The 15,693-nt window shown below is 38.8% G+C and overlaps 1 protein-coding gene across 1 annotated transcript; it reads right to left on the bottom strand.

Annotated features, from left to right (window-relative positions):
• Window positions 1-5,896: 5,896 nt before the first annotated feature.
• Window positions 5,897-15,179, bottom strand: rab38a (RAB38a, member RAS oncogene family). Its single transcript, XM_042414485.1, has 3 exons — window positions 14,643-15,179; window positions 10,555-10,835; window positions 5,897-6,987 (listed from the first exon to the last, which is right to left on the bottom strand). Exons 1-3 carry the CDS (start codon window positions 14,842-14,844, stop codon window positions 6,832-6,834), a joined length of 639 nt encoding a protein of 212 aa, XP_042270419.1. The 5' UTR covers window positions 14,845-15,179; the 3' UTR covers window positions 5,897-6,831.
• Between the last annotated feature and the right edge of the window lie 514 nt (window positions 15,180-15,693).

The raw sequence follows: 15,693 nt of genomic DNA, 5'->3' as shown, positions 1-15,693 counted from the left end.
CTCTCCCTGTATGCGCTGGGTAAAAAGCAGCATAAAAAGGTAAACAATTTCAAAGGTTAAAACAGACAATTACACACTTGCCTTTGGGCAGTCTACTCTCCAGCACAGCAAGTAAATTAATTTTGTGAATTTGATGAAATTAATATTTCTTGCTGTGAGTTGGTATTGCTGATCACTGAGCCAATGTGTCACCTTATACGCAGACAGTCTGTTCAAATCAAAAGTGGTCTCTCTGATGATCTGTGTGGTTGTATGGAGGAGAGATCAAATTTGCAACTTTGACAAGTTTTCAAACAAGGCAGTGATCCAACTGCATAATAAACTGTCTATGATGAGTACATAGAGTTAATATTTCTTGTTTCAAGACACAGAATTTACATACATACATGATATACAAATTAATTTTAAATTAAATTTTAAGTTAAACTCAAACAAGGCGTGCAAGGAAACTATATACCAACAATCCACTGAACTCTCTGGGATTTTCCAGTCTTTTACTGTAAAAACAGATGATTCGTCTCCTGTTTCTTTCATGAAGTGTTGTTAAAACACCCAGTTATCATACACAAACAGGCAGATGTTGTAGGCTTTCTCTCAGAGGTTCAAAACTATGTTTGACAGTAGGGTCAAACAGGTGAAACTAAGTTGATTCTGTTTGTCAATGATAATCATCACACAAGCATCAACAATATAGTAATCTAAAACTTACAAAGTTACAAGACTAATTACAAAATTACAGCTTAATTCTGGTGCAACAATAACAAAGTCAAACTTCATCAACAGCCTGTGTTGTGGTCCTCTGTCTCTGCCTTTGTACACTAATTACTTCTGAATGTTTGGCTCATTTGAAGTGTAGTGCAGCTACAGTGGAAGCACTGTCTGGCTCAGGCAGAGATATATGTTGCCTTAAGCTCCAACAGCGCAGTGTTGAAAAAAAAAAGATGCCAGTGGGCTGGTTTTCCCAGTCAGGATCTTGGCCAGCTGGAAGCACATCACACACTTATAGGTCATTTACTCTTGAACTTTACCTATAGCAGTCCATCAGTCCATTAGAGGACAGAAAAAGTACAGAAATACCTATAATAGTTACTTGAAGTAACTCCAGGTGTGAATTTAAGCACAGCCCTCCACCTGGCCCTTTATTCTTGACTCACTGAGTTCAAGAGAAGCAGACCGGCAGTCTTGATCCAGTGTTTTATGGGCCGTGCTGCCACTCAACTGGGCACCAAATCCTCTCAGGATCCTGAGCCATGAGTGGGTTAACCAATAGGAAAGCCTGAGGGCTACAGATGTATTCAAAGAGATGAAATTAACCTCTATTATATCCTGTATGCTTCCACAAACATCCTCCTCAAATGCTTGAATCATTTGTTAGTTTCAGTCTAATTTCCACACTAAATGAATCAAATACTCGGCCTAATTGCAACGCAAATTACCATTTTTCAGAGGGAATATTACTAATTTGCATTGACATGCGAATGGCCTCATGAAAAACAAACAAAATACTTCCGCTTACACAGCAAGCTTGTAATTCCCCTCGAATCTGAAAGTACCAAGCCTTTCAGGCTGGTATTGATGACAAAACAATATTAGGTCCCACACAGATGTGTCAAATAGTTTCTACTGCAAGTGTAAACACACCCTCAAGTGTAATCAATAGTGCATTTGTGTGTGTGTGTGACCTGGGTCTGGTATTGCGATGGATTCTATCTATGGCCTCACTGGTTGTGAGTGATGACTCATTGAAAGCAGGCCTTTGATATTCCACATAGCACTCCATTTAAAACTCACTGCGACTTCTGCTGCTGTGAGGTCGGTCACACACACACACAGACAAGCACTCGCACTTATCGATCAAAGTTGGAGGTGCAGCCGCTATTTTCATTCATCCTGAGTCTCCCTCAGCTGCTGCTATTGATTCTTTTTTACTGTGTGTTTAATTCACAGCCAGAGTATGCCTGCCACAGCCTCTACTCCTAACACTTCTCTCAGTGTTTATCAACCATATAGTGGCACTACATCAGCGCTCATAACATTTTATTATTTGCACTTAAACTAATGTATCAGTGCTGCAAGATCCTTTATCTGCAATGGGTCATTTTTCACATGAGGACAAGTAACTGGAATTACAGTGGGATATATGAATATGTCTCTTTGTGTAACCAAAGTTTGTAAGAAGAAATCTTTGTAAACATCACTGAGGCATTGAGCAGGTTCCATCTGAAGGCCATTGCAATCATGCAATGCAATTTAACAGACACATAAAGCTGTGTGCATATACAGTACTGTGCAAAAGTTTCAGGCACTTTAGATTTGCTTAGATTCAATATGCAAACCATCAAGGAGGCGTCTGATCTGTCCCAAATTTATTCTGCAGCATGACAATGACCCCAAACATACAGCCAGAGTCATAAAGAACTATCTTCAGCAACGAGAAGAACGAGGAATCCTGCAGCAGATGGTTTTGCTCCCACAGAGCCCTGATCTCAACATCATGGAGTCAGTCTGAGATTACATGAAGAGACAGAAGCAACTGAGACGCCTAAATCCACAGAAGAACTGTGGCAACTTCTCCAAGATGCAGGAACAACCTTAAAAAACTGTACAGGTGTACTGAGGAGAATTGGTGCTGTATGAAATGCAAAGTGTGCTCACAACAATTATCGATTTCATTTAGGTTTCTTCTGTTTGTACTGAACTTTGTATGAAGCTAATTGATTAAAAAAAAACTTGGAATTATTTTTGAAAGCGTCCTCACTTTCACCTTTACTTTTCGTGCATAAAACTTTTTCACAGTACTGTATATTGGTGTGTAAATGTCTGTGTGTGTGTGTTTCAGTCAGTGTGCGTGTGAAAAAGAGAGAGAGAAAGACTTTAAGTCATCCTGAAATCACGTGCAGCTTATTTTCTTCTTATCCTGTATGACTGAGAAGTCTTGTGATTATAGTCCCTTGTTATGGTTCCCTTCTCTCTCTCTCTCTCTCTCTCTCTCTCTCTCTCTCCTTTTTTCCCTTCTCTCCCTGTTTAAGAAATCAAGAAGGACTAGAAGGACAGGGCCTGTAAGTAAAGAGAAATGAAACTATCACTCACTCTGCAGCTTGTTGCCGTAGAGACCAGCAAAAAGCGAGAGATGAATCTGTGAAATCTTCTGATCATCTGTGTGTGTGTGTGTGTGTGTGTGTGTGTGTGTGTGTGTGTGTGTGTGTGTGTGTGTGTGTGTGTGTGTGTGTGTGTGTGTGAGGAGGGTGCCTGTGTGGGTGTACAGAGAAGGGGGTCGGCATCTGACACACAGCAGAGGAAAATTCCCACATAACTCTTCGGTCTGCGCAGAGCCTCGCTCCCTCACCCCCCTGCCCTGTGTTTTCTCTCACAAATTGTTACATCAGTGCTGAAAATCAGATCCCATTATTGCAAATTAGAGAGTGACACCATCTTTTTCCGTTGCATGACCTAACCTCTAAACCAATATCCGACAGACACTGTGCAAAACAATAGATGTGTCTTTGGCTCTCGGAAGATGAAAAGAAGTATTAAACGAGGCACAAAATGTTATCTTTGTGAGGCAATAATGAGACAGAGTGTATCTGAGACAGGAGAAAAGAGAGGACTGGTGGAGGCAAAAGACTGAAAAAGATGTTTTGGTGCAGTACGCGTACATTTTTTTAAAATTCACATCTTACTTAAATCATTTTTATGTGACTAAATTTCAGGGGCCTGTACATTTCTAATGTGAGGCTTTCTTAATGTGATTGCTTCCATTTTGTCACAGGAAACTAGTTTTGGTCTTAAAGAAATGAAGATTTGAGCATCGATATCAATAAATTCTTAATACAGTATGTTGTGACCTTTAATGTCTTTGGAGGTGTTAAAAATGCATTTTCAGATATATTGGAAGCTTATGTAGGTATGAATGTAAAGGTGGCAAAGTCTTCTGTGTTTGCTGGCTGCAGTCACATGGCAGGTCAGAGGCAGGTCACAGAGGAAAAAAACAACCAGATCTGTTGTGCTAGAATCTAAACTTTTCCTCAGTGAAACTGGATTTTCAGCATATTAGCAGGTGTGACCGGTAACACATACAGTGAGAAAAATGTGGAAAAAAATGTAATGCTCCTCAACAAGTAATGAATGGATGTTTGTCCACAGAGATCCACAGTTCTGTACCAGAAGATATTTCAACTACATCAATAAATCTCTAAATTGAAAACAATCTGACACTGTCTGATTTAAGAAATCTTTATCCAAAGATGATTCATCATGTTCATCATGTCAATCCAGCAATTAAGATGAAGCTTTGAGCATAAATCACGTGTCTTGTATGTTAACTGGCTGCTTAACTGATATGGATGATGGTGTATTAATTAACAACATCTTCAATAGACATTTGACCTTAGCGGTTGTGAAATTCTCATTATAAAACTTTTCCCTTTATTTTTTTGAAGACGTGATTCATAACAAGGCTGCAAATTTTGATTCTGCAGCAACAAGATGGTTTGAGTGATGTCAGTCAGGTGTGAGCTAGTGTCACGATCACAAAACACATTAACTGAACCATGATATGACTGTACAAACAACCTTGAAATAGATTTTCATTGCACCAGGGATTTAAAAAGATTTTGTGTTTTCTCCTCTGGAGATCCATCTAAATTTCTGTTGTTCGATTTGAAACAAAAAAAGTCTGTAAATACTGTTTGTAAGAGGACACAGGCATGGTGGAAAGTAAAAAGCCTGATTACAGAATTATTGCCCACATCTGTTTTTTTCAGTGATTCATGAGTGAAACCTGTCAATGAGTGAAATGATTAAATCAAATTATCCTCTAGCATTAGGATTCCTGCATGGGCCATCATTAAGAGAAGTGATACTTCTTGAGGTACAATGTGATGATAAGAAATGATTTGTGAAACTGATGCTAAAATAAAGACAGAGGAACTATAGTTAGTCAGTCAGTCAGTCAGGAGAGCTATGGTTTATTCATATGAACATGTTGAAAACTGGATACATCTTTGGTCCTATAATCTGTCTTAGTATACTGTATATAATATGTACATGTTTGTATATATATCTGCATTTATCCCATAATTACAAATATTACAAATTATGAACAGTGGAATAGAAATTTAATATAAAACCATTGAATTAAAATCAAAATGGAAACAATAGACATTATCCTTATTTGATACATGCACGATGTTTGTCATAGAATTTTGAATATGTTGCCATGGAAACGAGTTAAACTCTACCTCAGTGTATAAAACAGTGGTGAAAAGTAAAGTAAGGTCATTATATATATTTTTAAGTGCACTTATAAATAAAATATAGTGAACATATCTATTGAAGAAATTAAATAAAATGGGTTGTATTAGAAAAGGCACTTTAATTACATCAATATACTCTGATATACATTACATTAATGGAGCCAGCAGTTGTACATGAGGAGAGACAAGAAAGGACTGGCCCCATTTATCAAAATGTATGCAAAATAAAATAAAGCCAGATCTGGAGAAACCATAGCTAGGTATGTAACTGTAGTGTTATTGGAGCTGAGGGAGAACTGCTTTGGAAGTGAGATATACATTCGCTTTTTGGGTAACACTTTATTTTACAGGTCTTTTAATTTTATACAAATTTCCTGAAAATTTTGAGTAATTTGCAGGTATTTAATAGTTAATGTTTTAAGAAGAGAGTGGTGCAATTTGGTACAAATTTTTTGTATCTGAATTCCTATGTTCATGCGGAATTGATAATTTGCAAAAATAAATTAGACTCAATAGAATAAATTAGACTCTTAAGTTTCTTTTACTAACAGAAAACACTTTGGATAGTTTTCAGTGTGTGTGTCAAACTAGTAGGATATTTGTTTCTTAAAGGTGCAGTGTGTAGGATTTAGTGGCATCTAGCGGTGAGGTTGCAGATTGCAACAAACTGAATACCCCTCCCCTTCCAAGCATGTAGGAGAACCTACAGTGGCCGCAAAACTTGCGAAAAATGCGAAAAGCCCTCAACATGGCAGGCAGTAAATATATAGGGCTCATTATAATGTAACAAAAACACAACAATTCTTATTTTCATTTGATTAGTGTATAATCAAATGATTAGTGATGATTTCACAAAATTACACACTGAACAGAATTTCTGCAATATGAATCCAAAAATAATAACTGGGCACTTACCAACTAAACCAACTTAACACCTTTTTCTGTTTTTTCATATAATTTGTACCAAATTGCACCACAGTCTCTGTAAAATGTTCTAACAATTAACCGTAATATACCTGCAATTTACTCAAATTTCCAGGCAGGGAGTATAAAATCAAGGGACCTGTAAAATAAAGAGCTTTTGTCTGCTTATTAGTCCAGAATACAGAAAACGAGGAGAAAGAAGTGAGCACAGACAAACTCAAAGAGAGAGAAAAGACTGGGCTCGAGACTGAGATGGAGAAGAGAAAAAAGGGGAGAAAGAGAGACAAGTACCCTGGTTTGTAAATAGAGTTTACCTCCATGGACCTTTAGTGCAAGATATACTGTCTGCATGTGTTCATTAACTGTGTCTCCATGGTTACCGAAGTGGCAGAGTTAAGGCTGAAGTCGCCCAGAGGGTGACCTTGCCTTTGACAAGCACACAGCTGCATCCATTTCTGCTTCAATCCAACCATTTCTTGAGCTGGCTCTCTCTCCTTCCTTCACTAACCTTCCCTGCACACCACTAAACCGGAAAAGAGTTGGCACCCATGCATTCTTCCTAAAAAAGAAAAAGTAGTTCTCCCTCTCTCTAGCTCACAGACAAACTTTGAGTGTAATGAGATACAAAAGGACATCCAACTGTCAGGAGATGTTACTGGGATCTGAAGCAGGAGGAGCATGTCCCGCCTTTGTCCTTCTCTAACTGGGGGGTGATGGTGTCAGAGACTTCAGACTGGAGCATGTCATTCTCACTGGCAATGATGTGTTTCACCAAGCAGTTCGCTGCTTCATCGATGTTGATGTTTTCCTGAAAAAAGAGCAGAAAGAGGAAAAAAACAGAGGGAGGCAAGGAAACAGAAAGAGAGATAGTATGAAAAGATGTAGAGGAGAAGAGAGGACGCAAAAAAAGTTAAATCAATTAATGCAAACATTTTTATGAAGGCAATAAATGAGTGCAGCAAGAAACGCTAGAGAGAGCAGGTGAGTGCACAAAATGGACCATTACTAAATTAAATAGATGGATGAAGAACCAGCCAGCAGCCATCATGTGGACACAAACTGAATAGACAGTTGTGCATAAAAATCCTGCTGCCAGTGGCTTTTGTAGTTGAGGCAATCAAACAAATGTACTGAAACATCTCCCATTTAAACCAAAAAACTGGAGTAAATACAACAAAATGACCATAAAATATTTATCTATAGCATGTCTACATGGACAGTGTCACAGATTAAATCTTAGTGGGGTTTTTTCTTCCATAATCTACACCTGCATCTTACAAAGAATTTATCAAAATTAATTCTTAACATACTGATTAATGGGAAAGTGTCAATTGTCTTTGACAGCAGAGCAGCTGGGATGTGACATTAACAGCAGAGAATGAAAGCTGTGTCAACAAAATATAAAAAATGTAATGTTTTAAAGAAACGGTATCAGTAATGGTCTGTTTCTGGCAGTATGTTTCTAAATTCCTGAGGTGCTGCACACTCTGTGTCTTCAAGCTCCAAATCTGAATTACGTGAGATATTTTCCCACCACTCAAACTGTCATTTGTTCCACATTTCTTGTGTTTTCAATAGGCCATTATTAAAGATTACCTTGTGGAAATCATGTCTCTATTGAATATCCACAGAACAGATACAGACAGGAAACAAGAGCCAGAGAGGGAAGTGATTTGCAACTAAAATCTCTGGCCTGAATCAAAAGCGTTGCAGTCATATGAGCATCTTACAGGACTTGGCCACCAGGACACACATTTGTGCCATTATTACAACAAACATTGAGAGCTAAGAGATAATCCTCAAAAAATGGTTGTGCCTAATTCACAAACCTTCTCTATCCATCAAAATGAAACACAAGGCCACTCTCAACAGCTGCCAGAGATTAGACAGCACCCATAAAAAGGATTTAGGGCGACTTGGAAAAGAACTCAGTGCTGAATAAACTAAAGTAATGGTTCTGAGTGTTCGAGTGAAGTTCACATGAGGAGAGGAGCAGCAACGATTATTGATGAAATAGAAGCAAACACACAATTTCTTAATATGTGAATAGTGATGCAGGAGCAGTAGAAACACTGAATATTTATCAGATCTAACAGCATGCAATGTAGGATGTGATAAGATGTCGTCTGCAGCGGCAGACCCCTCTCTGTAGTGATTTATCACACTTATTGTTAGAAGTGGAAGAAAATCATATGTTAAAATCTAAATAAAACACATCTTCACCACTCTATGCAAGCTTCACTTCTTGGAGCATCCTGATGCCAAATGATTACTGTGCATGCCACATAACCGCAACATCCCTGGTTCGATTCAAGCCAGGGACCCTTGTTGCATGTCATACCCATCTCTCTCTCCCTATGTTTCCTGTCTGCCTCTTCACTACCCATCTACTAAAGGCATAAATGCCAAAAAAAATAGTCTTAAAAAAGGGAGTGGGCTCAGAATGTGTCCACCATCACCCTGATGTATTACAGACGCTATACTTTCTTGTGCCAATGACACTTGAGACATCAGTATGTACATCGCTTATTAATCATGGTCTATTTCTTTTTATATTTGCTGTTAAACATATGATGACTCCAGCTGCAAAATAGCAGCACATTTGCTACTGAGAAACAAATAGAACAAAGAGCTGTATGGCTTTGGGCTCTTCGGCATACACCGACTCGTTGGCCCAACTCGTAGGATTTTTCACACACCAGCTTCTACTGTTTGTGGAAAATATCACATGACTGGTTGTGTTGCTTTGAGGTAAAGCCTCTCAATCTCTTCTGTGGTTTACTTCCTTAGTCTAGTTTTTCAAGCAGCTTAAATCCTCAATGTATCGTAGCCTTCATTAGCATTCTTTCATAGCAGTCGTTATTGTCTGTTATTGCCTCCATCAACTGTTTGTTGGTCTCTTTCTCTGTTATTTAGGAGGATATCTCAAAAACTGGTTAAATGACATTTGAATGCAAGTTAGATTATGAGCCAAGGTATTAGTAATCAGGTTTTGGTGTAGATCCAGAATTTTTTTGCACTGCATTTACTTGAAAGAAAAAATCTTTTACAGGTACTTTATTGGCATGAATGTCTGTCACTTTTTGTATTTTGATACAGATCAGATACAGGTTAAGATTTCAAAACATTTCCTATTAATAAAATAACTAAATTGGCAAGGATCATTCTCTGAGAACTTTCTATTGTCTGTTGCTGTGCAGCTTCCATAGATCTAGTACAAAACAAACAAAAAAAGAGTAAGTAAAAACTGTTCTGCATACAGCACTGTGTGTCTATGTGCCCGTCTTAGTCTATTTTCTTGCCTTACCATCCAGCTGTAAGATTCCTGCTCCACATTAGCTGCTATATTCAGGGCTTGTGCCGGTGTGTCAGTGTGTTAGTGTGTAGGTGGGTGAATCCGCAGCTGATGTCACAGTCAGAAGTCCCTCGGCACATTCTCTCATCCCTGTCTGCATGAACGCGTCCTGAATTATACTGTTCATTTACTGTGGTTTATGAAAGTTCTTTAATGTTAAAAAAAAATTAGAGTGAAATGCACATAAACATGCTGGTGTAATATTACTTGAGTAAATACATAGTAGCATAATACTTCAAAAAATCTGAAATAATTTAGCACTCCTTTTACATCATCAAAGACATGTTTTTAGTGTAATGTGCTTTTGTTCCCCTCTTGTCTTGCTCATTGTGTTGAGACACTTGTTATGGCTAAATTTGCACACATACTGGTTAAATATTCATTCATGTGCTTTCATTTTTTTTCTTTCACTTTTAATCATTTTATTATCATGGGTGATAGTCGCATATCCCAGGAGCTATCTGGGCAAAGGGCAGGAAAACACGCGCAAATATAACTTTTGGTCGTGTGTGTGTGCCCAGTGATGTTTGGAAGGCTTTCCATTTTTGGCATATCTGCTATTACTATTACAGTAAGATATGTGCCAGTAAGTAGGACAGTGGACTGAAACCAACATTCCTGGACATCCTGTCTGCATGGTAGAGCACCTGATGCCAGTGCAGAGGAATGTCTGCTCTACAAAGAAGCAGCAGAGCTCAATGATTGAGGCTTTATTCATATGCAAATTATGAATAGACTGGGAGTCTGTTAAACTCAGCACTTTTTAAGGATTTTTTCACATCCTAAATGCGCCGCTGTGGTGGCTTCTCCACAGGCTGATCAGGTGCTGGGTCGGATACAGCCGAGCTGGTGGAGAGTCAGCCGGTTCTCAAGGACACCTGAACAGGAAGGACACGCCTGCTTGAACCTCAGAGCTCCTGTTTAAGGCTGGTTTTGTATTCACGGCACCATCCTGCTGCTTGTTTTACTACTGTGTATGTGTGTGCACGTGTGTGTGTGTGATTGTCCCATCTCTCTCACCTTAGCAGATGTCTCAAACCATCCCACAAAGCCGTTCTCCTGGCAGAACTGCTCCATCTTTATTCCGTTATTGGTCAGTACGTCCCGACCCTGGTCGCATTTGTTAGCCAATAGCACAGTGGCTACATGTTTCCCATTAGCAAGTGTCAGTTTGGAATCCAAGTCCTCCTTCCATTTGGTGATGGCCTCAAAGGAGGCGGGCCTTGTGACATCGAACACAATGAAGGCACCCATGGCCTCACGGTAGTACACACGGGTCATGTTGCCAAACCTCTCTTGACCTGGAAGACAGACAGCAGACACATGGACAAAAACGCACACACATAAAGTTAAGGATTATTATTTGATAACAGATGATGTGTCACTTGAGCAGCAAAAACGCTTTCTGACATAGATGCTTGAATACGAGTCATCCAAGTTACTCATGTTATCACACTCCTGTCTTGTACGTGCTTGAATGCACACATTCCCTACATACCCCGCCTCCTCTCTCTCTCTCTCTCTCTCTCTCTCTCTCTCTCTCTCTCTCTCTCTCACACACACACACACACACACACACACACACACACACACACACACACATAATCACATGCATGATTTTGCTGTTAAAATTGCTCACACAGAGATAAGATGCAGACACGGATAGATGCAGGATGTGGAGGAGAAAGGTGTCTTTGGTGTGTGTGTGTGTGTGTGCCTGTCTGTCTGTAAAAATTCCTGAGGTTAAAATTAATTCGATAAGCTCTGTTGGAATGTCGTATCTACGCTGATTTTCCCATCCATAACTTCAGCTAGAGCTCCATACAGCTGCAGAATACTAGCCATACCATACCAGACATTTTAACTCTGCTGTCTAACCATAAACCTAAAGGGATCCTCCTAAACACTTCAAAAGCAGTTTGCATTTCTGTGAAGAGGAGATCTGAACACAAATTAGGAACATTTTCATTCACCTGCTCTTGAGCTCAGGTGGACCAGAGCACAGGGTCAGCCGCAAAACAGCTGGAAGGAGGTTTGTTTTGTTCAAATGAAGCTCAGAAGGGCAGATGTTTGTTTAAATAGGTCTTGATACATTTATTATAGTATTACAGTATTGTACTACAGTATAGTATGTGGAAAACAGTATAACTAGCTTTCTATGTAAGCTGACGTAAACCTCCTAGTGTTTATTACATTATAGAGAATATTTAAGGTTACCTCATGTAAGGCAGCAATAATTTATTGGAGCTGAAGTAGAAAAGAGGCCCGAAAAGTCTGGAATTCTTCTATGAATGGTATTATTATTTTTCTTCAACTTCAACTTTAACTTTATTGTCCTAGAGGGGAAATTGGAAAGTTGTCAAAGACTAAGGTGCAGAAAAAAATACATGAACCATGTGTGCATCAAGTGACAACATAAAACCTGTTCAGTCATCACAATTCAATCCAAACCTGGTCTGCAGCCACAGACTTCCACAGCTCAACATACATATACTATGTGATATATTAATGTTGAATAATATACAACGCTCCTCCAATAAGCCCCAAGCCTGACTCATATTTTTACTATAAGCTTATCCAACGAGCCCTGTCACCCCATTGGCAGAGGCCACAGAAAAATGGCAGACAAAAATAGACTGGCCTAAGTTGTTGTTTGTCTTGGGAATTGCACAGAAACAGCATGTGATTTATTACATCTGTGGCATGAGAAAACTTCAGTCCATCACCAAATCCCCAAACAAATCCATGGGCTGCTGGGTGAGGTACAATACAAAACCCACAAGATATTCTTCATGTGCCTTATAAATGCCAGATGGATATTATTTGAAAAGGGATGATTAATTACCAGTTAGTCAGACTACTAGCCATGTTAAAACATACTGAAATGAATACTAAAAGTCTATGACTCAAACCAAAAGGAGAACTTTTACACTATAATGGACAGAGCTCATCATAAGTATTAACAATTTAGGTTTTCCAACTTCAAGGCTTCCATAACTTCCGCACCCTGTGGAGAGCACATAAAGTTTTCTCGGAGGGAGACACTCATCCTTAGTTCACAATAAAAGCTTTCTGTATACAAGAGCTCGGGCCTCAAATCTCACTCACATGAGTTTGAGACACATGACTGCTTGCGCTCACTGGAGAGGGCGCACAGGAGGGGCGAGAGCAGCAGGTCAGAGGATTCTTCTGAACCTCAGCCGACACTCATGTGAGATGAGACTGCTGTAGCCTTTAGGTTTGTTATCTTACCCAACAGCATCCCAGTCAAAAGCCTTTATTATTTTTGATTGCTGTGTTGAACAAAAGCTTTCAAAGCATTAAATACCGACTGAGATATTAGAATTTCTCATTTTTATAGCAGACAGGCTAAGATATTCTCTATTTTCTTACCAAACAGGCCAAATCTGAGTGACTGAGTAACATCTGGATCCCATTTAATGCGTTCAAAATACGTATAAAAGTAGCCTATAAAATACAAATTCAAAATTTACAAATAATATAGAGTATCATGTGAAGAGTGCCCCACAGTTCATCGGTATTGGATGAGTGGGGGCAGGACAGGATTGCTTTTACTTCATATATATAACATAATAAATGTCTGTGTAATGTATGAATTTGACTTACTTTACTTAGGTAAAGAGAGAATTTGTGAGTCTGTCTTCTAGGTAGTTTGAGAGCAACAAGATGACTTAGACTCAGATAACAGAGATGTCAGCATATTATTAAAACATAAAAGTTTGAGGCAATAAGATAAAATCTTTCATTTTGGGGCCTAACTGACCAGGAACAATCATACTAGCTGACTGCTGCCATGGCTGCTTTCTGCTACATCACATGGTGTCATGATGCTCTTGCATATAGTCACGTGATGCCACTCAACATGGAAAGTAAGGCTCATTTTCTGTCTAAATGCTTAATTGAATCTTGGCTCTTTGAAAATAATAAAGAAAGCTTAGAAACCACAACTGTACTGCCCTACAGAAGCAAGCGCCTTTAACTACATTTTGTTTTTGAAGGGTCAAAGGTCAGAGGTATGGTTTTGATAAAAAAAAGAATTAACAAAATAATATATCTTAATATATATATGATACTTTTGTACAATCAGTGATTTGACTGTAGCACTTACGGCCTTTCTATTTCATGACTCCTCTGGATTCGTGTGTAAATAAAGAAACATGTAATTGCAGAAACGCATAGCCAAGTGATTTTAAGTGAGTTATGCCAGCAGGTCAGCTGGTACACATGAGGAAAATTAACCCTAGATAACTCCCAAGATCAACCTTTACAAAAAAAAAGTTAAATAACAAGTGTGACGACATGGTCACGCGCTCATTTTCATCCTTACCCTCAAACAGTGTGTTTACAGATAAAACACAGCATACTTTGAAAGTCATCTATCAATTTTTAAAATTTAAAAAAAATTGTATTAATGAAAGTCACAAATATAACTTATTGCACTAACTGAAGGGAAAACTCTAAATGACAGTTTCCATCTATCCAAACCAAATTTTTGATTATCATTTGTAAATCTTTGTCTCTAATCTAAGAACAGACACCTCATAGTGTATTTGTGAAGTGGATTAATTTCATGTCATGTAATGTTTGAAAAAGAAAAACAAAGTGATTGTATACATAATTTCATCCACCATTAAACTGGCCACTGACATTAATGAGTTTTCAAATGCAGCCTTCAGCTCTTACCTAATTATCAATAAAGTGGGTGAATTTCGTTATTAGCTAAGAAAAGTATTTTCTATTTTGAGCTTAATCAGAAAAAAAAATACACTATTGTCTATCAATTTTCTTTTGCTAATTAATTTCAAATTATCTGTTTCAGACTGGGGTGTCAAATCATATATGCTACTACTTTGAAACTCACCACAAATTGACATTTCTTCCTTAAAAAAAGCTCAATCGGTTGTTCTACAAGGCTGTGGCTCACTTCAGAAACCATGCGTAAAGTTTGATTCAAAGGAAAGCAGGTGACACAAACCACCCTGCGTAAGTCATTTTAAATATCTAATTACGTTTTCCACATTTTCCTCTTTGTTTGTTTGCCATCCTGCCTTTTCACATGAGCTGTGCGTAAAGGTGATGGACTGTACCTGCAATGTCCCACAGCTGAAGGCGCACAGTCTCCTGGTCCCAGTTGAGCACTTTGAGGGCGAAGTCCACCCCGATGGTGGCTCGGTAGTTGGGGCTGAAGTTGTGATGGACATACCGTTTGATGATGCTGGTCTTACCGACCCCGAGGTCCCCTATCACAAGGATCTTATAGAGATGCTCCTTATTGTGGTTGTTCTGCATGGCGACCGAGGAGGGCGAGAGCTGAGCATGAATCCACCGTAATGGAGAGGACCGCGGGACGAAAGGGGAGAAGCACAGGACAGCCGAGGGAGAAGTAAAGAGAGTTGGGAATGAGTTGGGTGGCGGAGCACAAGAAAGGGGAGGTAAAGTACGCCCTGGCCCACAGAGGGAAGTGGATCAGAGACGTCTGGACCTTGTGACTGACGCAGAGGAGCTGACTGGGAGTGCCTGGGTGTATTTAAAGGCCCGCAAACTGGAATAAATTAACACTTAATTAATGTTAGGTAAGTCAGCAGTGGTGGAAGAAGTCTTTATTTACTACAGCAGAAAAATACACCACATGTCTTTTAAAATTGAAATGTTACTCAGACTGAAGTAAAATGATTTAGTATGTGTTATCAGCAAAATATATAAAAAGTCCACATGCAAAAGAAAGGTCCCCGCCTGATATATTATTAACTAAACTAGTGAATGATGTTTTATTGATGCATTAACATGTAAGCAGCATTTTAATGTAATTGTTCTGGGTGAGGCTAATTTAAACTATTTATACAAAGTGGGTAGTTTCTTCACAGCTCTGATCAAAGTAAATATTTAAGTAAAACTGTAAAATTTACCATGAATTACTTTTCTAGTCATGCTTCATTCAGCCCGTTATAGGTTGTATTGTTTCACCCCCTTGTGGTTTAGTTTTAACCTCTTTTGCAACTTTCTTTATGGCATTGAGAGAAAACAGCTGATCACCAGAGATGCACAGTGACTGGAAATAAAATCCGAGATCTGAAGTTGAGATTTGAATGGTGTTCCCTTTTCCTACACACACACGACCAGACACACAGTAATGAATTT

This window comes from Thunnus maccoyii, chromosome 6 (assembly GCF_910596095.1).
Source record: "Thunnus maccoyii chromosome 6, fThuMac1.1, whole genome shotgun sequence".
Lineage (NCBI taxonomy): Eukaryota > Metazoa > Chordata > Actinopteri > Scombriformes > Scombridae > Thunnus > Thunnus maccoyii.
The sequence above is the reverse complement of the archived record's forward strand: the minus strand, read 5'-3'. Positions and strand labels throughout refer to the sequence as shown.